The following is a 24,271-nucleotide window of genomic DNA, read 5'->3' on the forward strand; positions in this document are numbered from 1 at the left end:
AGAGAGTGAAGAGTTTCAGAAGGAAGTTACCAAGTGAGCAAGGCTCCTAGATTTGAAAATAGAAAGTGACTGGAGGCTTTTGCTAGAACAGTTTCCATAGAATAGTGGGGGCAGAAATCTAATTGTAGTGAATTGCAAAGTGGACAAGAGGTGAGAAAATGAGGCATTAGGTATAAACCGATTGTTCCAGGACAGTGACTAAGGGAGTGGCCGAAGAACACAGAGGCAGGGCAACCTGTTTTAGGTTTATAGAAGCTGGAGGAAACTCACTTGAAGCAATGAACAGAGCAAGTTCCTGAGGAGACAGGAGGGACTAGAATGAGGGGCCTGATGGTGTGGTGTCCTCATTAAGCACCAGCTCCAGGATGGATCCACACCCCTGGGCAGAGGTGAGGAGATGTCATGAATTGGCTCCTCCTTGCTGCCTCCCCAGTCTCATCATCATCATTCTTTCTCTTAACTTTCTACTCTACTTCATTCATTCTGTTAATATAGTTTTAATTTATCTTTATTGTTGAAAGTATTACAGATGTCCCTTTCCCCCGCATTGACCCCTTCTAGCCTATAACTGCCCCCTGCCCCAGGCCTTCACCACACTATTGTCTGTGTCCATAAGTTATGCATATATGCACACAAGTTCTTTGGTTGATCACCTCCTACCCACCACCATTCACCCTTACCTTCCCTCTGAGCTTTCTGTGGGTACTTTTAGTACCTACTATGTTAATAATATATAGGGTGTTCCAAAATATGAACATACGTACTTTGAATAATTATAAAGGCAGAGTTTATTAAAATACATTTTATCTTAAAAATTGAGCTATCAGCTGTTAAAGTTTATATACATTTTTTTCTGGGACAACCTGTATTTATCTCTATCTATATAAAGATATAATATATAGGGAATTTATTATTTATTATTAGTGTTATAGGGATTTAAAAATGAATCAAGTTTTAGTTCTTGCCTTCAGGGACATTCAGTTCTGCACTTAACATCATATTCTTTAAATTTGGCTTTCTAATAGGAAAGTCAAAACAATGCCACCTGCATTGAATTTGTAAACATCAAAATATGTTCCAGGTTTGGAGTCTAATAATATACAGGGAGGACCATTTTATCCAATTACATTTCATTATTGTTTTTCCCTTTGAGACAGACTGGAAGACGAGTTTACATTTAAGGAGTTGAGTACCATTCATTCAAAAAGCTTTAATTTCTAAGGAGCTTGCCTTAAGAATATACTACCTTCAGAAATGTTTGAGTGCATTGTGGACAAATTCATAAGCCATTCTGCAATGTAGACACTCAAACAGTTCTTACATTTCTGTGTTCTAACATCTGGGGTTTGAACTTAAACTTATTTTAAATATTGATGAGAGGATTCATTTGCGTTTTTTCCAAACAGAAAAATGCAGAGATGGTTTGCCTCCTCATATCACAGGGGAAATCAGAGTCCTCTGATACATAAAGCATACTCCATCTTCCTTTTCCTGGTCCCCAAATTTTCATCTTCTCTGTGGCTACCTCCCTATTGGTGCATAAACCAGATTTCTAACCTCCTCTTGCCCCAGTTGCATTGTTGCCAGAGTCTTCCAAAAGGTCCACAATCACTTTGATGTTTGATTGGCATCATGCATATTTTTGAAGATAGATTTTGTTTGTATAAACTACAAACAATGCCACACATTATGGTTGTTCTCTCCATTGCTTCTGGGAAAACTATACTGGAATTTCCCATAACTCCAAATCCTACATTTTGGTGGTGGGGTGTCTAGAAAACTGCTGACAGCTCCAAAGCAGTGGCAAGAGTCTAATGAAAGCCCTGCCCTTGCACGCCTGTGGCATGGGCACATAGAACCTTTCCTATAGCAGAACTACAGTTTTACAACCTGGGTCCTCTTTAAAGTGTGGTTTGCTGCCCCTGTAAATCAACCAGTTCCTGTCCCATGTGATAGAGGCCCAACCTGCAGGATTTTATTACTTTAATATCCATGACTCCAGGAAATAATCAGGAATAGAATGTTAAACATTGATGATCCAGCTGAAAATAAACTTTTGCAATCCTTAGTGATGTTCGGGGTGACCGTGTTGGCCATGCAGAACTCTTCCCCAAACCACATCCCCTAGCCAAGTGACAATTTACCTCTTCCTGCAATGGCCTATTCTTTCTAGAACCAATGTACCGTAAATATTTAAAACTAGCTGACCACTTCTGTGTTCCTGGGGAGATTCACCAACCATCATTAAATAAATAAAAACCTGCTGCTACTCATTCTAGAGTGTTTATAAGTAGTTACCCTATAAGAAGCAGCTCCATTGCAATCAAGCTTGCAGTTCATCTGGTCTTGTAAATGTCCATTTAGGGCTCATGCTCGAAATCACTGTTTGTTTTCTCTCTCTCTCAGGTCACAGTCACCCCATTGTCTTGTACTTCAGGTTCAGCTCTCTGGGGGAGAGTTGCTTGAATCTTTGAGATCCTTTCCGACAGTACTCCCAACCCTGAATTTCATGTAGCCTATATTTTACTTTAGGCCACCTCAAACTTGTCATACATTTGGTGAAAATCTGTTTAGCTGTTTTAATATATTCAGGAACAGAACCACAGAAACTTAATTATACACACACGCGCGCATACACATACATCTATAAATAAATACAGATGTGTAAGCATGGACTCACTTTTAATGAAGTCCAGTTAAGAGCATTTACTATTCCTGCATAATAATTTCAGTAGTTTAAAAATTGATCCATTTTTTAATCACTTTCATGCATCCAAAGAGTCAGGAGTGTTTGACCCTTGAACACTTGAGGTCAAATTACTTGTCAGGGAATTGAACTTGTGAGAATTCACATTTTAATGTAGTGTCATTGTGACGAAATGGAACTTGATTTCCAGAAAAAGGGGAAGTAGTGGAGCTTCAAGCAAAATCAATACTTCTGTTTAATTTGATTTACTACTAATATCAAAGAATATGAAGAGACCACATGCATATACTTTTTGAAGCAGGGAGAGAGGATAGAGAGACTAGCAAAGCCTGTGAGGCTTTGATAAGATTCTTCTCTCCGCGTTCATGCAGGACGAGTCCATGAAACACATCTCTGAGTGTTGTCCTGGAATCCTGTATCTCAACCTGTCTTACACAGCTATCACCAACCGGACGATGCGGCTCCTACCAAGGTAATGCTTCTTTTATCTGTATTGCACCGACAAGAATTACGCTCCTCTCGCTTGGGCTTGCTCTAGCATTCTCCAAAGGCAGTGCTCCTCTTACCCACACCCCAATACTGTGGCACCCCTGTTCTGATAGCAGGACTGCTGCTTTCAAGTCCCCGAGCTGGCGCCTATCTTCTCCTGGCTTGGCGGGCCCAGGCCCTCTGCCTGAGTTGAGTTAGGTTCTGCTGTCTCTTTCTGGTCCCCCTTCCTGGGCATTGAAGCTGGGCCCCTAAATTCCAGTCCGGTGCCTGGGACTTCTCTACAATAGAATGCCTCATGCTTTCAGCCCTGCGTCCCAGATTTCCTGTTGCCACGCTCTGGTTACCTGTTGGAACATCTACCACCTCCAGGAAGTACTATTTACATTAATGAGTTTGGCAAAAGTCAATGAAAGCCTTGTGTGAGAATTGATTAGTTACAAGGAGTTTACAATAGGGAGTATTGTGTATTTTACTATTATTTGTAAGTTGTGTGCTACACATCTTTTATATCTGCAAAATGTTGTTCCATAATCTTGATATTTCTGGTTTCAGGGAAGTCTAAAGCCAGCTTGATTTTTTGGTTTCTTTGTTGGTAACCTATTTTTTTTTTTTCCTGCCAAGATGCAAGAAATTCCTTCTCTCTGAGATATTAAAAGTATTTTCCAAGTTTAATTGTGTTCTTTCAATTAATTTTCCTGAAACATAGTAAACCTGAACATTAAAACTTAGCTCTTTTCTCAGTCAAGGAAGGTATTTTTCTTTTTAATGCTTCCATTCGATTTATTCCAGTTTTATCTTAAGAATCCCTTTTTATATTTAGATCAATTTTTTTTAAAAATATTTTTTTTATTGATTTCAGAGAGGAAGGGAGAGGGAGAGAGAGATAGAAACATCAATGATGAGAGATAATTATTGATCAGCTGCCTCCTGCATGCCTCACACTGGGGATCGAACCTGCAACCTGGGCATATGCCCTGACCAGGAATCGAATCGTGACCTCCTGGTTCATAGGTCGATGCTCTACCATTGAACCACACTGGCTGGGCTAGATCAAATTCTTATTCTTGTCCTTCAAAGCTGTCATCTTCTCTCTCGTTTTTATCTCTGAATACATTTTCTATCCAGAGAGCATAGAGAGCACACTGTATTCTCTATGACTCTCAAAGTATGCTCCAAGAATAGCAGTATTTTGGTAAATGTTTAATAACTGTCCAGGGCACAGGGAAAGGGGATGTTCTGATTTGTGGAAGTTACTGATTTCTATAGTGTAAATACTTCCACCATAGCCAGTTTTAAGCTACCAACATGTCGTCACTGAATGTGGAGTTGGGAAGTGATGCTCAATAGGCTCTTGTGAACTGGAGTCCTATAAGTTCCTCTAATCCTATAAAACATCACTCGCTACTTTTCTTTAGACATTCCATATTAAGATATATATTGTATGCATACATGGGCATATATGAATGTGTTTGTGGCAACAGATAGAAAAATAGGCCCCCAAATGAGAATTTTGTTGTGATTTTAACTTTCAGTTTTTTGCTATTTAGTGAAATTTAGGATAAGTGCTACTCAATACTGATGTGTGTTTTTTGTCATATGAAAAGAATGTACACTGACTTCCTTATCTATTATGAAAATATATTTCATAATGATTCTCTATTTTTGCTTTGTTTTCCATTGTTTCAAACATGCTTGGGTATGCAAAAGTGTTCTTTAAACTATAAATAACCAGAGAAATGTTGTTTGTTGCTGCTGTCATTCTCTATTCAGTGCCTTTAGCGTTTTTTTCCAAAGAAATGCTTTGCCAGAAGAAAGATGTAATTTGTTTGCCCTTCTTGGCAACATTGATTTGCCAGTTTTTTAATTGAATATTTTTCCTCTCTTGGTTGGGGACTTGTTCAGCTTTCTAAAGTTGAAAATGAGGGCTAGCCACAGCTCATGCCCATTCCAGGATATTTTTTGCTTCTAAATATTTCCTGAATGAAACCTCTTTCTTTTATTCCCATTGCCAGAACCAAGGTGGCACTCTCAGCACCTCCTCTGGCACAGCATCCTGAGGGCTCAGCCTCTGGTCTCTTTTCCCTTCTTCAGTCAGCTTTGCCTTATGCTGCAAGAAGTATCACCTGGAACAATAGTCTGATCATGTCTTTGACATGCTTGAAGTCTTGTCTCTTCCCGGTTCCTTTAACATTATCTGATCAAACTTATCTGCCAAGATATCAAACAAGGCAAGTGCTGAACTCTGGTCATCTGATTGCTACATGCTTTTCTTTCTCTACAGCTGAATGCCTTTCTCCTTGTCTATGCTAATCCACAGCCTTTGCACCACAAGTCACACCATCCACCAGAAGTCTACGTGGTTTCTCCTTCCCCTGAATTCTAATAGCAACATTCATTCACATGTTCATCATATATTGATGAACTACTATGTGTGAGGCATTCTAGGCAAAGAGTGGTCATTAAAGTATTATGGAGCATTATATGCGAGAGTGCTGTGGTATCTCATTATTTTTCATATGGATGAGTTGATCCTTCGGTTGGCTTGGAAACTTCTTATTGGCAGACGTTCTCATGCTGTATAGTCTCATCAGTGCCCATCAGAGTGGGGCAGAGAGAGGAAGCTGCTGCCTGGACTGGACGTCCTCAAGACCTAGCCTGTAAATAGGAGGTCAAACCACTGCATTTGGCTTTTCTGTAGGGATTCTATCATGCGAAATGGCCTCTGGGAAACTAAAGAGCCCACACACTCATCTCAAAAGAATCCACATGTGAATGCTCTCTTTTACAGACTGGGCCTTGTCTTGGTGATTTTTTAGAGAAATTTTTGGTAAAATACATAGTAATTTTATCTTCTTTCCAGTAGTAACTGCCTCAAGTATCGAAGATCTTGACACAGAAGGCCTCAATTCTTTGATGTGAAAAAAGCCAGAAGAATGGAGAAAAAAATTATCTCTGTAGTTTCTATAAGAATTGTAGTTTCCTCAAGACTATCATAACAGTAGAAAAGTATATAACAAACAGAAACCTCCCCTTACATTAGAAACTTTTAGTTATCAAATGATTAGGAAAAGATAAACACTGACTGCAAACACTGCCTTGAAGCATAATTAGAATAATAAAGTTGTTTCTGGGTTGGGAAAATTATGAACCAGATCTTCCTCATGTAAGGGACACATTTATTTGCCAAAATTCAAAATAAAAAGTAGCAATATTAAATAAAATTTGCCAAATGCAATTTCACAGTCAACTGATACTTTTCCTCAGCAGTTTCAAATCTGTGGCCCTATAAATCCCTAGAAAGGCCTACAGGGCCACTCAAGATTCCTGTACTTTGCTTTCAAACCAATGGTCCCCATGAGGTTGAAGAGAGCCAGCTAGTGACTTTCAATCTGGGAGTCATTTCCTCTAATGAACACCTCTTTTGCCAAATCCCAAGTTCATAGCCTGAGCCAGTGGATCCCCCAAGGGGACCAGGGATAGAATTCAGGAGTTCCATGAATGTTGATGTGGGGGGAAAAAAACCTCTATTTTCACTAAGCTCTAATGGAAGTGTAGGTAAAATGTGGGACTATTTCAATCATATGCACCACAAATATTTTCTTATTATTATTCTTGTTACAAATATTTCAAAATAACATTGGCACTTGCCACTACTTCAAAATCATGGTAGTTGTTAGACCTCTAATAGATCATATAAAAATATTTTGATAATGACTATCAATATGATTGGCTGCTTTTGTAATCTTAAGTATTTTATTTTATGCATCAGTAACATTATGCTGACGAAGGATCCATAGATCTGTATGATATCTGACACACAAAAAGTTAAGAACTCTTAGCTCAATTTCCATTATTTTTTTGTATTTGATAATTGATCACATGGACTTTAAGAAATTAAACCATAGGCTTGTGCCACATTTAAATACATTTGAATACTCATGATTTTGTAAGAAACAGTTTTACTACTATAGTTAAAAAAAGACTAATTGGTATACACAGCTGAAAAATGGGATGAGAAGAATAGTCTGCAAATGAGTGGGCAGCACATGAGAGGAATAAAAACAAAATCAGAGACTGTCAATCTCACTGGAGTTGAAAATGATTAAATATAGCATTACCACCATGACCAAAATGAGGGTGTAGATGCAATGTGAATCAGTTTTATGCATAACTTTTGTCAAATGAGTATCTATTCCATTAAATGGAAGAAGATAGTACAAGCTTCATAAGAACAATTAATGTGTTGTTATTTGAGGTAGTAGCAATAATAGCAATATATATTTTTAAAGCCTCTACCATATATCCCTGCTGGATATATATATATATACACATTTGTATTGATTCAGAGAGGAAGGGAGAGGAAGAGAGATAGAAACATCAATGATGAGAGAAAATCATTGATCCACTGTGTCCTACATGCCCACACTGGGGATAGAGTCACAACCCCGGGCATGTGCTCTGACCGGGAATCGAACCATGACCTCCTGGTTCATAGTTTGACACTCAACCACAGAGCCAGGCCAGCCGGGCTTTTTGCTGTTTATAATAATCAAAAGTCACTCTAAATATAATACCGTTACACTTATGTTCTCATGTAATTGTCACACCTCTAAGAGGAAAAGCAGGTAGGATTACATCCATGTCAAAGATGAGGAAACTAAGCTACAGGAAAGCTGGAGGCCCACAGTTAGGGTTAAAAAAAAAAGTTAATATAATCTCCACTTAACAAATGCAGAAACAATCTGAGTGGTTAGGGAAGTTGCAATAAGTGTCAGAGCTGAGATTTGAATCCAATTTGGTCAGATTCCAAAACCTTGTGTATTTCCCATTGTGTCCTGCTGTCTGCCTCACAACTCCTTTCTCTGAATTAGAGAGCTAAAGGGTTTTAGAAATGATGTCCATCCCCCCATCCCCAGAAAAATTGTACTTTACTCAGTTGAGTCACAAGGGTATACTCCAGGGAGGGGAAAATAAAGCATTTCCTAAACTTTGGCATAGCTCTTAGTTAACTGAAGGGACCCAGGACGGGGGACGTGTCTTTGGGATGTTCGTGCTGCTTTTTCCTTCCCAGCCCTGCCCACCCAGCCACTGGGGATCCAGAAGGCGTCCCTGTCTGTTCTGTTGAATCTCATAGACACAGCAATTACCAGAGAGAATCTGTGTTCTGAACCAAGTGATTCTCTATGGAATGGAAATCATTGTATCACATACATGTGCTTTTCAGATTTTCGGAATAAATCTGATTAACGGTCAGTGCTCGCAGATCTTATTTCCCATTTATGTGAAGGTGAACTCTATTATTCATTTGTGGGCTTTTGCTGGACAGAGAGGCATCTTCTTTCACTTTGGTTCTTTTTGCTTTCCCATTTGCTGTTAAACTGTTGCAGACCACAAATCAAGACCATGTTGTTAATTTCATTACAAGAGCAGGCAGTCGTGGGAGTTCTTGTACTTTTTAAAAAATGCCAGGATAAAGAGGATCTGGAAAGTTGTCCACAGAGTGTCCTCAAACTGTGAGCCCTTGCATAGCTTGTCCTAATTACCTCCCTTTTTTCTGGAAGCTCTCATTTTGGTCATGTTTAATTTAATTTAATCGGTTTCAACTCCAGTGAGATTGACAGTCTCTGCTGTAGTTTTTATTCCTTTCATGTGCTGCCCACTCATCTGTAGACTCTTCTTAATCCATTTTTAAGCTCTGCATATCAATTAGTCTTTCTTTAATTATTGTTTCGAAGATGTTACAAAATCATGCATATTCAAATCTAATTTCTCAAAGCATTTGCTGATCATGTCCATTTTGAGAGCCTGTTGTGTCAACTTTGCCTCCTTTCTGTCCAAATCCTCACTCTCATGTAACAGCTCATCGCCATTTAAATGTTTACAAAGGGTTTGTATTTCTAAACATTTTACTCATTACTTTGGTGCCTCAAAGTTAAAACTTAAATGCAACAATAATGCAAACTCTGTAACTTTGCTTTCAAACACAAGCTAACTTCCAAACAATATGAATGCACAAACCTCCCAGCCCCCACAATTCCAGGCTTTATCTCAGCTTTCTTAAAAATCTAGGCACATCTTTCTTTTCATTTGAAATGTAATTAGGCGTTCTCTAGTTACTACAATCTCCTTGACTCAACAGGAAGAGCATTAACAACAAGGTTCAACTGTTGAACATTTGCAAGGAGAAAAGATTCACTTACAGTTTTACTCCTCTTTGTCATAGTGGCTTAAGAAAGATGTGAGAAAACAACGATATTCACTTTCCTTCCTCTCTCCTCTCACCCTGTCTTTTCAGGCACTTCCACAACCTACAGAATCTTAGTTTGGCTTACTGCAGAAAATTCACAGACAAAGGTTTACGGTACCTGAATTTAGGGCATGGATGCCACAAGCTCATCTATCTGGACCTTTCTGGCTGCACCCAGGTTTGTCTTTTCAGTCTTCCCTTTCCTGCAGCAGGCGAGGAAGTCCTCCGGAGAGCGGGCTGCATCCAGTCCCCATGTTACACGAACGCTGTGCACAGACTGCAGCACACTTTCCAGAGGTTTTAAATTACATGGCCACAGCTGCTTACATTTTCCCCAGGATCGCTACTATAGGCTCTTGGCTTCCTTCCACTGGGGTGTCACATCCACAAACAGGCAGAGCTCATTGGATGATGAAACAGACCACTTCTGTTAGACACGCTGAGTGGTTATAATGCCAGAGTCCAAATCTTGAAATTTTAAAAATTGCTACCAAGATACAAACAAAGGAAAACTCTTTTGAGGGAGAATTTGCAAGGAACTTTCTGAAAAGTCAATTGGTTCCCACATGGGCTTTCAAAGAGTAAACATGCTTCAAACGTTAAGTGTAAGAAAGAAAATACAACACAGATTGTAATTTTAAAAGTTGCGTTATATCCTTAGGCTCAATAACACGCAGATTTGAGATCTATATGGGGAAATATTTAACTATGAAAAAAACAGATGAAAGAAATTTGGGCAGAAAATAGGGTGGAGTGTGGAGGGTAGGACATGGAACTTTGGCAATAGGTGCCACACCATTGATAGCTTCTTCTGCTCTATTTTGATTGATAAAAGTCATAACTCTTTTAACTTCTTTTCTGTGTATTTTATTAATATTAGTATCATAGTATGTTCATTCTATGATACTACAATAGCACAGATGAGAACTGGCTGAAATATTGATAGTTACCATTTATTACTATCAATGAGTTGTTACTATATGCCAGGCACTATGTTGATTGCCTCATACATATCAGATTTATTCCTTGTACAAATGCTGTAGTATGTATTTATGATGCCCATTTAGAAATGAAAAGACCCAGGTTGCATAGCTGATAGACATCTGTTGGTAGATACCTCAGTTTCATGGTTACGAGGCAGTGGGGAGGACATAGGGGAAAGGAGAGGAGGACTCTAAGCTAGGTCTGAAACATCTAGAATTTACATTGTGAATGATCCAATGATGTGCAACTTGCTGAATAACATCTACCATCACTCTTATGACCCGGATGGTCTTGCCTCCAGCTTGACTAAGCTTTAGAAAGGCTTCTTTCTGAGGGTTGCCCCCTAACCTCTTTTTTCTGAGAGAATTTATTTACTTTAGAAAACTTGCAGTTGTACATTCTTTTTCTGTTCCCTTTGAGATGTAAACCTCTTAAAAAGCTTTTTGCCAGTTTTGCAACCCAGGACAGTCTTTCTCAAGTGCCTGGGAGCCATGCTTTGAAATGTAATCACCAAGGGAGATTACACCAGTATCTCCCAGTCTCTTTGGGAAGATAGAAGCCTAATGTGATATGGCTGTCCATTAGCGAACACAGATGGCCTAATCATGGAGAAAAATATTTGCAAATTCAGGAATGCCTGTATGTGCTTGACATAGCCCATTTGATCACTCTTTTCCCTAAGTATACATCCTCTGCTACTTTCCGCTAGCTCACCGCATGCTTAAAAATCCCCCACATAAGTGTGACTTACCTCCTTGTTCTTCTCAGTTTTCATGAGGTAATTAATGTAGCAACAACACACAAGTACACATAGACATGTCCTAAGGATAAACATTTTTAGACTCAGAAAAGTAGATACTTTACCCAGCAAAGCTATCATTTAGAATTGAAGGATAGATAGCTTCCCAGGCAAGAAAAAGCTGAAGGAATTCACCACCACAAGAAATATTAAATGTCTTCTTTAAAAATAAATTTTAAAAAGATAAAAAAGAATGGTAAAATGGCAATAAAAACGTATCTACCAACAATTACTTTAAATGCAAATGGATTAAATACTCCAATCAAAAGACATGTGGAGGCTGAATGGATAGCAAAACAAGATCCTTGCATATGCTGTCAACAAGAGACTCACTTCAGATTGAAAGACACACACAGACTGATAATAAAGGGATGGGAAAAGATATTTCACAAAAATGGAAACAAACAAACAAAAAAGCTGGGATAGCAATGCTTATACAAGACAAAGTAGACTTTAAAACAAAGTCTATAGCAAGAGACAAGGATCCAGCAATTCCACTTTGGGTATTTATTTGAAGAAACCCAAAACACGAATTGAAAAGACATATATACTCGTATGTTCATTACAGCATTTTTTGCAATAGCCAAGGTATGGAAATGACCTAAGTGTTCACCAATAGATAAGTGGATAAAGAAGAAGTGATGCATATATGCAATGTGATATGATTCAGCCATAAAAAAGGATGCAATCTTGCCATCTGCAACAACATGGATAGAACTAGAGGCTATTGTGCTGAGTGTAATAAGTCAAAGAAAGACATATACCTTATGATTTTACTTATATGTGGAATCTAGAAAACAAAATAAACAAACAGAACAGAAAAACATCCAAATGCTCAATAAGAATAAATTGTCTCTACAATCATATATACTGGTATATAATGTAGTTATATACATATTACTGCACAAGCAAATTTAACATGTCCTGAAATCTTAGAGTTCATATATAAGAAGCTTTATAGAAGTATTCCCAAATTGAACATGATAAAGTTTTACATGACGTTACTGATAATAAAGAGTGAAGATGAAAGAAGCTTTCAATACTATCAATTTTAAAGTTTTGATTAATTTTCCCAGAGGGAAGACAGTTATCTTTTTATTTCATATGTAGAAAATATTACAGAATATCAATTATTATATAAAGAGGCCATTAAAGGGTGTTTAGCTAAAAATGTGGGTAAAAGTATTACAAAGGTGTGTTAATAATTTAATTAATAAACTACAATATCCTAAAAAAAGAAAGAAAAGTTGAAATGAGAAGTTTCAAATCAGACTGTATGGCTAGGTATGTATGTAAAACACACAGACATTGTCTCTCTGTCTTTAAATTTTGAGCCAACATTTATAATGTCAACTTAAAAATCTAGACTTCAAGCTTCTCTTAAAACACTGGAAGAACTGGCAAAATTGGGCCTGCATTCTCATATGGCATCCATGGCTGGAGCTGAGTCAGCCTCACCCCCTTGGGGTGGAGCATGCTCCCGTTTGACACCCTCTCCGCTCGGTAATGTCTCCCCATGCATTTATTCCTAGACTGCTACCACTTAATTGCATCGCCTACCTGTCCTCAGCAGCTTTTGAGCTTGGTCTGAATGTATAAAGAATAGATTTATTTTCCTGATTGTTCCTCAATCTGTAAGTCTCAGACCACAGAGAAGTTAGTATTTCACATCATTCTGCAAAACAATGGTTGGTTTATTTTGTTCATTCTTCTTCCACTTCCATTTGTTCATTTAATAGTTCAACAGAGATTTAACTCTAAGTATCAGACACTGTTTCAGGCACTGGGAATCGTACCATTTAAAACTGAGCCGAAATAGGCTCCTTCTTACCCATGTTATCTTTCAAATGGCTGCTGCTCTAGCTGCACAAAGAAGAGGTGACATTGGATGTTACTGCTTCCGAGGGACTTCAGCCCTTTGAGGACACTCTGCCTACCTCCTCAGCTCTGGGTGTGAGAATAGTTTATTCTTTCAGGCCTAGCTGCACTGATATGGCAGCACAAAAATGGTTTCAGAGAAGGAAAACCGACAATGCACATATTTTTCAGGTTCTCCCCTTGGAAACTGAAATCTATTTTTTTTTTATGCTGGAAATTTTTCACTATGAAGTCATGTATCTGACCAAGAGAAAAAGATCCTAATAAAACAAAAAGACTTGAGAGTAGAGGCTAACAGCTAAACGCTTTTCGCCTGTGTGTGAACCGAACGCCTGCTGCACACTGGACACTGTCTTCAGCATCCCTTTCTTCCAGGAACTCGGGGTTAAGATAAATGAAATATGTCAAGGGCAAAGCTTTAATGTAGTCACAGCTGCGCCAAAAAGGAAAGCTGTCTTTATACAATGTTGTGAAAGAATTTTCACCATACTTGTTAGAAAAATAAATAAATGGATGATGGGGAATTGCAAAGAAAAGTGAAAATCAATGACATATATTTTAGAAACGTTTTGCATTCTTTTGGGACTGGATCAACGCTGTAGATGCATTAAGTAATGGGACCGATCGCCTCACAAATACCAGCACTTGCACCTGCACGTCATCATCATTGATGTGGTTGAGGTGATGCCTCTGCTCAGTTTCTCCTCCTCAAAGAAGCCTCTGCTGACACTCAGCTCTAAGCCAGGACAGGGCTGCTCCAGCCTCCTCTTTCACTACCCACTGCAGACCTCTAGCCATATACTTGTCACTTTGAATTTTGTAGTATATTTTTCACTACCCACTGCAGACCTCTAGCCATATACTTGTCACTTTGAATTTTGTAGTATATTTTTCACTTAAAAAATATATTTTTTTTCTTATTCCAGGTTAAACGCACACACACACACGAGAGAGAGAGAGAGAGAGAGAGAGAGAGAGAGAAGAAAAAAATTAAGTTACCTAAAAATTAACCACCTAGAAATAATAGACAGTATTAGTAAAAAAAGCCTTTTGGTCTTTATTTCTATGCAGGTGTATAATCTTTTAAACTAAAATGGATTATATAGTACACATATCTTTCACTTACTATTCTATAAAGTAAATATCTATTTCATGAAATATTTTCCTGTAACTTACTCTTAATAGCTACATAGTATTCTATTATACCAAAACACCAATATGTATTTCACTATTCATTTTTGGCCTACCATATTTTGCTATCAATGATAACCTGTGAGGAAAATTCTGTAGCCATATCTTTGCATATGCCTATGCAATTTGGGGGTACAAATTTTCAGAAGTGAAACAGAGGATATAGTTATTTTTAAGGCCATCCATATTTTACAAAGGTTGTCAATTTACACTTACCATAAATGTAAAATAATGTTTGGTATCTTTATAAATATATTTAAAAATATTTTGCCAATTTGGCATTGAACATGACATTTTGTATTTTTAATTTGTATTTCTTTGGTCACGTAAGTTTCAACCATACCCAGGTACTTAATACATATTTATTGAATGATAGCATTCCTATTCCAAGAGGCTGACGTTAAAATAGCTTTGAAATTAATTTAAAATTTTCTTTTAGCGCCTGTTTGCAATGTTTTTTTTTCATGCTATTTTCAGAAGGAAAAATAAATCTACATTCACTAAGCAGATTCAAAAATTCTGCTTGAATCAGTTGAACAAATTTAATTCATTTGCTTTTATACTTACCATTTACTCAAAGTTATAAAATCTAAGCTTATGCCATAAAATAGTTTTTTAAAACCCATGTCTAAACACAATTTGGGAAGACTTTTTGGAGACAAAATAATTTCACCATGTAAAGAAAGTACCCTTTCCTGTATTCCTTTGTCATCCATCGTGTGGGAGACATTGGCAACAGTGAATGGATGCCGTGTGATCTAATTCATGGCAGACATTCATCAGATGTTTATTGAATATTTGGACTAATGGTTAAATAAGTGAGACTAATGAACTATTGTATGAAATGTTGGTCGTTTTCCATTACACCTCATACTTTCTTCAGGGACTGATCCTCTCCCCTGTGGTTTTGTGAGAATATTCCATAGTATCGGGAGCATGAGTTCTGGGGTACTTTTCATCCCAAGTTTGCCATTTACTAGTTATGGGTCTGGGGAAAGTTGCCTAAACTTTCTGTATATGTCAGTATCCTTATCTATGAAATGGTGTGTTGTGTGAATGAAATGATTTGATGCATATAAGAAGGTTAGAACAGTGGCTGCAAAATAAGTGCTTAGCAAAATAAGTGCTTAGTCATCATTAGATATTATTATTATTATTATTATTATTAGAGTATTGGTATTAGTATTTTCCTGGCCACTGGTCATTTGGCCCAGGCCTAGACAATCCTAAATTTCATAATCAGTAGCTATGATTTTTCTAGGCAGAGTAACATTGGGAAAAATAAATTCTGTTTTCCTTGAGGTTGCAGGGTATGGAGTGTGTAAGACCAGGCTGATTTGTGATTCTCTTGCCCAGGAATACGGAAGAAATTTGTCTGCAGTGGGAAAGATGAAACCATTACAAAGAGGCCAGCTTTTGAGAGGGAGAGATGATGTGTTAAGAAGGAGAGATGACATATTGTTTAGCTGGACTTTTAGTTAGACACACCATTAACTCCCTTTCTACCTAAGCTAGTTTATATTGAGTTTCTATCATTGCAACCGAAAGAAACTGACAACTGGTGAGGGTGTGATTCCTATTTAGCTTTTAGTTGGGGGAGCAAAGAATGCTTCTGATTGGGTTTGATGGAGAACCTTACTCAAGAAAAAGAAAAAAAACCTAAAACCCAGAGAGAAAGTTGTGAAGGTTTCTCATGGCTTTTCACATGCTTGAATTCTACCATGTACCTAAATTTGTTGCTTTGAGCATGTTCTGTGAATGACCACAAAGCAATCCTTAACACTCAAGAAGCCAGATTAAATCTGCTTCCTGTCTTGCTGGCACTGAGAGTTGGGACCTAATGAGTAGAGGCATTCCCTAATGACTTTTTTTGGGGGGAGAGGGGGGTAATGACTTTTGTCAAAGTATAATAACCATATAGAAAATGCACAATGCTATGAACATTTATATACACTACTTTATTTCTGTTAAGTATACACATAGGAGTCCAATGGCTGGGTCATAAAGTATGTGCATGTTTGGCTTTTGTTGAGATTGTTAATTTCCTACATTGGATGTATCAATCCTGATGACATATTTTATGATTTAGAAAACTCATGTAGATTTGATTTCTGTGAGAAAGCTAACGTTGTGGCTCTCCAACCCCTTAAACATAGAGGGCCCCAGGGTTCAATTCTTGGTTCACTTTTCTTCTCAGCCTATATCTACTCCTTTGGTCATCTGACCTAGAGAATGGCTTTAAATATCACCTAAAATCATGAGCATATATATGTATATATACATTACATATAACATCATTACATGTATATATATATGTGTGTACACATATATATGTACACACATATGTGTAACATATATATATTAGAGGTGTGGTGCATGAAATTCGTGCACTGGGGTGGGGGGTGTCCCTCAGCCCTCTCCAATCTGGGACATCCCTCTCACAATCCAGGACTGCTGGCTCGCAACCGCTCGCCTGCCTGCCTACCTGATTGCCCCTAACCGCTTCTGCCTGCCAGCCTGATCACCCTCCAACCACTCCCCTGCCAGCCTGATTGACACCTAACTGCTCCCCTGCTGGCCCGATTGCTCCCAACTACCCTCCCCTGCTGGCCCAATCGCCCCCAACTACCCTCTCCTGCAGGCCCAGTCACTCCCAAATGCCCTCCCCTGCAGGCTTGGTCCCCCACAACGGCCCTCCTTTGCAGGCCAGGTCACCCCTAACTGCCCTTCCTTGCAGGCCTGGGTGATGGTCAATTTGCATACTGGTCGTGACTAATTAGCATATCCAGGCTAATTAGCATATCTCTTATTATATAGGATATAAAAGTGTGTTTATATATACATATATATGCTTATAGAAGCTTATATGTATATGAGTTTATATGTAATATCCTATATAATAAAAGCCTAATATGTTAAGTGTCCAGTTGTCCAGTCAGCCATTCAACCAATCAAAGCGTAATATGCTAATGATATGTTAAGGCCACTCAACTGCTTGCTATGACGTGCACTAACCACCAGGGGGCAGACACTCTGACCAGTAGGTTAGCTTGCTGCTGGGGTCCGGCCAATCGGGACTGAGCAGGATGGGCCAGACATATCCTGGAGCCCTCCCGCGGTCCCTTCCTGGCTGGCCAACCTCCCACATCCTTCCCCGGCCCTGATCGTGCACCAGTAGGATCTCTCAGCCTGGCCTGCACCCTTTCACAATCCCTTGGGGGGATGTCAGAGAGCCGGTTTTGGCCCAACGGCAGAATGACCAGTTGCTATGATGTGCACTGACCACCAGGGGGCAGACACTCAATGCAGAAGCTGCCCCCTGGTGGTCAGTGCACTCCCACAGCGGGAGTGCTGCTCAGCCAGAAGCCAGGCTCATGGTTGGCGAGTGCAGTGGAGGTGGTAGAAGCCTCTCCTGCCTCTGCGGCAGCACTAAGGATGTCGAATTGCTGGCTTACACCCGCTCCCCACAGGGAGCAGGCCTAAGCTGTTAGTCGGACATCCTCCGAGGGCTCCCGGACTGCAAGAGGGCGCGGGCTGGGCTGAGGGACCCCCCCCTCCCCCAGAGTGCATGAATTTCATGCACTGGGTCTCTAGTATGTATATAGAAGTAATGTATGTATATATGTATAAATGCACACACACGTGATATATAATATATATCACCAACCCAGACTTCTCTCTTAAATTTTAGACTCTTATATCTTAAAAATATTTTTTAAACCACTGCTCTAAAAAATAACTCCTTGCTCCACCTTTGGTCTTCCCCAGCTCCATATTTATAGTTGCATAGGCCAGAAATCTTGGAGTCATTTGTTTTGGATTAAATTGTTTCTCCCCAAAATTCATATGTTGAAGTTCTAACCCCTAGTACCTCATAATGTGACCTTATTTGGAAATAAGGTTGTGGCAGATGTAATTAGCTAAAATGAGATCATTAGGTTAGGCCTTAATCCAATATGACTGATGTCCTTATAAATAGGGGAAATTTGGACACAGAAACACACATATGGGAGAGTGCCATGTGAACATAGAGATAGTCATCTAGAAGCCAAGGAGAGAGTCCTGGCCCATGTTCTTTTCTCACATGGAAGGGAGAAACCTCAGAAGGACCAACCGTGCTGGCACCTTGACCTTGGACTTTTAGCCTCCAGAACTGTTGGACAACACATTTCTGTTGTTTAAGCCACACAGTTTGTGGTACTTTGTTACAGAAGATCTAGCAAACTAATGCAATATCCTTGACTTTTCTCTCACTCTCCACATCCACTCCATTGGGAAGTCCCATTGACTATTCAGAATGCATCCAGAATCTGACCACTTCTCACCACCTCCACAGCTACCATCCCACGCAAAGCCACCATCATCTTTTGCCTGGATCATTGTGATAGCCTCTCAATTAGTCTCTCTGCTTTCACTTCTGCCTCCTACAAGTCTGCTCTCAACACAGCATCTGGAGTGATCTTTAAAAAACACACATTAATGTCCTTCTTCTGCTTAAATACTTGGTAAGGCTTCCTATTCACTGGATAAAAGAAAAACCTCGAAAGGAGCTCCAAGACCCATGTAATATGCCTCCTCCCCTAGTTGCCTCTCCAACATCACTTCTTACTACTCTCCTTACCGACTCTGCTCAGGAGCACTGGCTTCCTTGCTGCTCTGCAAACACAAAAGGTCTTGACTTATGGTTTCTTTGCACTGGCTGTTTTCTTTGTCTGGAATATTCTTTCTGCAGTTATCTGTTTTGGCTACTTTCTTCATCTTTAAGTCTTTCCTCACATATCCCTATAATGAATGAATAAATACATGAAAAGGCATAAGCTAAAATGCTCCAAAGAGATCCACATTAGTTCCCTATTCATTTTAGAGCTCTTTAAAACATGTCCAATTCCTTTCAAAATACAAAAATAGAAAATATGGGTGTAGCATTAAGAGTTTTAATGGAGAGGACAAAGGTACCCACTTGTACATGAGAAAGTGCCAATTAGGAGGGCAGTGATTCCTGATTATATTTTCCCTTTATCCTCTGCTCTGTGTGTAACTCCACGGATTCTCCTGTTGATATTATCTTTAGATAGGCTCTTTCCATACAGATTCATGTATCTCTCGCTGTGTGTAGCAGTCAGTGGGTTATAGCACTGTGTAGAAAGCCAGGCATGGAATGACCACAGCTCTGCTGGGAAGGAAGGCATTCCAGCTGAAACCTAAATGCTCAGAAACCAACAACTCTGAACAGGGAGGACAATAGGAACCAGAACTAGATGAAGAGTGGGGAGTTTGGAACAAGACACAGATTTTTTGTTTAGATTTAAGGTAAGTAAACCAGAGAATAAGAGAACTTGCAGTCAGTGTTTCTCTCTCTGTGCCTCCCTCATTCTCATTTCCAGCCTCAGTTGTTTCGCTAGGCTCACCTTTTCCCTCCTGTTGAGACACCCTGATACTAGCCCTTTCTCCCACTCACCGGGTTAACTTTCACACATACTTTGAGGAACTGCTCAATCACAACCTTCGCTAGGATGCCCTTACTCCCCCGTCTTTCCCCAAACCCAAACTGGGTTATGTTCCCCCTGTGTACACTTCCAGCACTGCACTTTCACTAAGCATTCTCTATGTATGCAGCCGTCTGTTTATTTGTCTGCTCTCCTCCCCATTGTGAGTTCCTCGAAGGCCAGAATGATGCCTTATTTACTGGTATATCTGTATCCTTAGCACATAATATAGTACCTGACACATAGTTGGGCTTTGATCAATGTTTTGATGACTGAATCAATAAATAATGAATGAAAATGCAACCAATTTTAAGGCATGGCTGGCCAGGTCCTTAGGTGAAAGTTCAGGAGGCCTGTTGGGTGGCTGAGAAGTTGGCAACTTACTAGACCTAGGTCTGATGATCTTTTCTTGGTAAGGGTTTGACATTTACAAGGAGAAAAGAGCCTAGGAAACTATGAAATAAGTAAAGTGAAAGTATTTTTTGTCAATTATTCTTTAGTCATTACACACAAGTCAAAAAAAATGAAAAGGGACAGCATCCCAGATATGTTCAAATGATTGGAATACTTGATGCAATAAATAATACTGTTTATCAGTAGTTCTTGTACTGTTAAATCTCTCTGGGAGCCATGAATCTTAAAGGTAGGCCATCAAACTGCACACTGGAAGATTCCAAGGTCATTTCGGTTCTCTCCAGGCTACATAAATTCCAAATCCCCCTTTCAGAGAGGCAAAGATCATGGAAGGGTGGAAGGTCTTACTTGTTCATCCCTGGGGTTTGTGGTGGAGGTGGGAGAAAGCCACAGAGGCACATCCAGAGATGAATGTACTAGCCCAATGGAATGAGATTGCATAAGCAAAGCATGAATAAACAGGGATTTCTCTCTCTCTCTCTCTCTCTCTCTCTCTCTCTCTCTCTCTCTCTCCCCACACACACACACACACACACATAGCAGAAGTCAGTGGATAGTGAAAGGAGCCCCAAACTGGAGTTTGGAGACCTGGGATTTAGACTTTGCATGCCACTGACTAATTGTGTAACCCTGAGCACTTGGTTGTTCTCCCCAGCATCCTCATCTGTAGAATGGCTAGGTTGGGCTAAATGATCTTTTTCAGCTTTAGGATTTTGTGCTTTTGTATGAAGAATAACCAAGATAACTAAAGAAGAAGAAATCGGGGGGAAAGAATAATGGATTTTATTTTGGAAATCAAATTTATTTGAGGTTCTTGTGATACATCTGGATGTCAATGATAAGAACTACTTGAAAGTGGAAGTCTGGCCCTGGGCGCAGAGCTGGGAGTGGAGGTACAGATTTGGCAGTTTATCGATAAGGGGTAATTAGAACAATAAGAATGGTGTGACCAGCTAAACCAGTTGTAAACAAACATATTACATACCCAAATGAACTGGTAACAAATTCAAATTATAATTCACTTATATTTGTTTGATTCCATTTTCCTTTACTCTTTATTTTAATGGATAGTAATAATAATTGCACCATTTGTTGGGTCTTGACTATATACTAGGTATTCAGTTAAATGCTTTACATTTTTTATCTCATTTAATCTTTACAAATAATTATATGAGGTAGGTAAAATTATTCCCATTTCAGAGATGTGGAAACTGAATAATGGTGTGCTAGTGAACATATAACAATTGTCTAGGAGCAGGGAAAGCCCTACTTTGCAGTGGTTGCTGATACCCATGGTATAAATACTCTCACCGTGGTCTATTTCAAGCTACCAATGAGGTCATTGAACAGGAAGTAGGGAAAATATGTGGAACAGTGCACTATTATGTGCTATTTTCACCATATAGATACAATAAACATAAGTATCCTCAAGAGCAGAGATAATGGTAACATGTAATAAAAAATTAGGAAGTGATGACTTTGAGTACTCATTACCTTAATATAATTTATTTAATTTTAAATTTACGTGATATAATTTAAACTGTTTGAATTTAATAACTGGCTTTCAGAGTTCCTAAAAATTTAAGTGTCTGCTCTCATAGGCTAGTAAGCTGGCTTCACACACCAGTGAAAATGATGCTAAGACAGGGTAAATAACTTGCCTAAGGTCATACACAACATGCCTGGGCCAAGATTAGAACCTTGATCCATCTAATTCTGAAGACCTGGCCCTTAACCACTAGACCAAGCATGTCAAACTCACGGCCCGCAGGCCGCATGAGGCTCACAATGAATAGTTTTGTGGCCCAGCTAATATAATGATATGTAAGAAACATTTTAATGAAAATTTTGTAACTTAATTTTTACAATATCCTGTTATACATAATTATTAATAATGAACTACAACGCTCACTAATGACTGATTACTATAATCATGTTGCATTCATTTCCCTTATGCACCTTTTGCGCAGGTGCACAATTTCTCACCACTAATACTAGTAGCGAATATTTTAGCAGCCTATTGCCATGTCATTAGTCCTGGACTGACTTGTTTGGTGTGCGCAACAGAAAATATTTTGCTTTCGGAGAACAAAAAAAATAGGTTTATTTGCATTACGCTTATTAATTTGTGCAGTTATTCAGTGTCTGGTAAGTTAATGTGCAAGAAAAAATTAATTTTTATTAAAGTGTTCTATTATTTTATGTTAACGATAACTCTTTCATTCAGCCCTTTGTATTCAGCATGTCTTTATTGAAATAAACCTACATTTCTATGAAAATTGAAGCTTTTGTTTTCTTGTGGCCCACATAAACTTAAACCTTGTTTATTTGGCCCGCGTTAGCCTTTGAGTTTGACATGCTTGCACTAGACTGTCATTTGTAAAAGTGTAAAGTGCTATGTACTGTATATTGTAAAAAAGAAAAAATATTGTTGCGTTTTCTATTTGAAGAAAATACCTGCTCTTAAGTGTCATCAATAAGAAGTTCTAGTGAAAAAGCAGTAATGAGTCAGAAAAATCACTGCAACTTCTGCTTCTCTGGATCGGTTCTTGTGCGTCAGTTCCTTAGTAAAGGAATGCTTTGTGTCCAACCTGTTGTTGGAAATAAAAGAATTCATAAAAATCTTTTTATGTTGCTTATAGGTAGGACTCAGAAATATACATGGTTTAAATAACTACTAGTTTGAATTTAACTTTATGCTAGCCATTATTGAAAGTAAAAAATAAAGAAATATAACAAACACCTATTATTTAGCACCCATAGCTTAATGTAATCTCTTTGCAGGCAAAATGTATAAAGATGTTTATTGTATGAAGTAGTAAAAACATAAAACATCTGGCAACAATTTTTAGATCTTAAAGAATCAAATGACAAAATGACGAGTCTCAGGGGAGTAAGATCATGTTCCTCATTCCTGAAAAATGGTTTGAACAATTTTTTAATGTTTTCTGAAAATCCATACTTAATTCTGTTTCTTCGCTCTTCCCTATCTTAGGAAGTGACTTACCCACAGAATTTCATAAACTGTTCACACAATTCTACGTAGTGTTTTGGACCTGGGTGAAGCCTGTGGTTAGACTTGCACCTTTACCAGTAAAGCCACCAGCTAGCTCAGTAAATCTGGACAAACCAAAGAGCGCTCTGGATCTTGTGCTGTAAGAAGGCAGTATCATGATTGTGAGCGCCTCGTTCACAAAGGAGATAGAGCTCCATTAGAATGCAGGGGAAGCTGTGAGCAATTTGGCCACTGGCTGAGGAAAAGAACAGGACAGTGGACTCTAGTCAGGAATGATGAAGCTTGGGAAGGGTCAGCTTACTTCTGCAGATCTCAGCTCTAGTCACTGAGCAGTGAGTGCACACGGAGTTGGCACGCACACTTGCCTTCCTGGCATCTGTAGGCTTCCCTAATCCTGTGCTCTAGTTCCTCACTCATGTTGGAAAATGAAACTTTTTATTCATGTTTGGCTTTCCAATGTTTTTAGATAAATATGGTAATCTTTAACACATGACTATACTGTCTACCCCCTCCCTTTTTGGAACTACTAATTCTAATTTACCTTCTGCAAGTAACTTATTCCATAGCTACCTGGTCTATTAACGAACCTTTGTGGCCTCATACTCTGTGCCAGGCGCCGTGTTGCTAGGTAAAGGACAAGAGGGATAAGATGCGGTCTGCGTTCCTCAGCGGGGAGATTAGACATGTGCACAGCAGCGATGGTACAAGGCAGGATTACAAACTGCAAGTGAGGGGCTGGGTCTTTGGTGCTCTTGAGATGTACGAGGAAAGAAACAGCCCCTGCCTGAAGTGATCCAGGGAGGCTCCCCTGGGAGAAGTGCACTAAGTGAACATAGATGGGGGGCTGGCCATGAAGAATATAACAGACTAGGAAAAGTACAGGGGCCATTCCAAAGAAAGAGATTGGCAGGACCCTCAAAGGGACAAGAATATTTAAAAGGCTTTTCCAAGACCCTGGAAAGTGTTGCTATTGAAAGATACTTTGTGGGATATTTGAATGCAATAAATAGAATGGCTTCATTAATGGTTTTGGGAGAATTCTTTGATTTTTTCCCACAAT

The 24,271-nt window shown here is 39.0% G+C and overlaps 2 protein-coding genes across 2 annotated transcripts in view; one reads left to right on the top strand and one right to left on the bottom strand.

Annotated features, from left to right (window-relative positions):
• The window catches only part of LRRC17 (leucine rich repeat containing 17), a 29,664-nt gene extending 19,710 nt beyond the window's left edge, over positions 1–9,954 (bottom strand). The window contains exon 1 of the mRNA XM_014452831.2: positions 9,562–9,954. The gene's annotated coding sequence lies outside the window, so the exon portion shown is untranslated. The remainder of the gene's footprint in view (positions 1–9,561) is intronic.
• The window catches only part of FBXL13 (F-box and leucine rich repeat protein 13), a 144,771-nt gene that overhangs the window by 62,237 nt on the left and 58,263 nt on the right, over positions 1–24,271 (top strand). Inside the window, exons 10-11 of the mRNA XM_006085451.3 lie at positions 3,079–3,179; positions 9,492–9,621. Coding sequence (XP_006085513.3) covers positions 3,079–3,179; positions 9,492–9,621 — 231 coding nt within the window. The remainder of the gene's footprint in view (positions 1–3,078; positions 3,180–9,491; positions 9,622–24,271) is intronic.

The sequence above is a fragment of the Myotis lucifugus genome, unplaced genomic scaffold (genome assembly GCF_000147115.1).
Source record: "Myotis lucifugus unplaced genomic scaffold, Myoluc2.0 scaffold_18, whole genome shotgun sequence".
In the NCBI taxonomy this organism is placed as follows: domain Eukaryota; kingdom Metazoa; phylum Chordata; class Mammalia; order Chiroptera; family Vespertilionidae; genus Myotis; species Myotis lucifugus.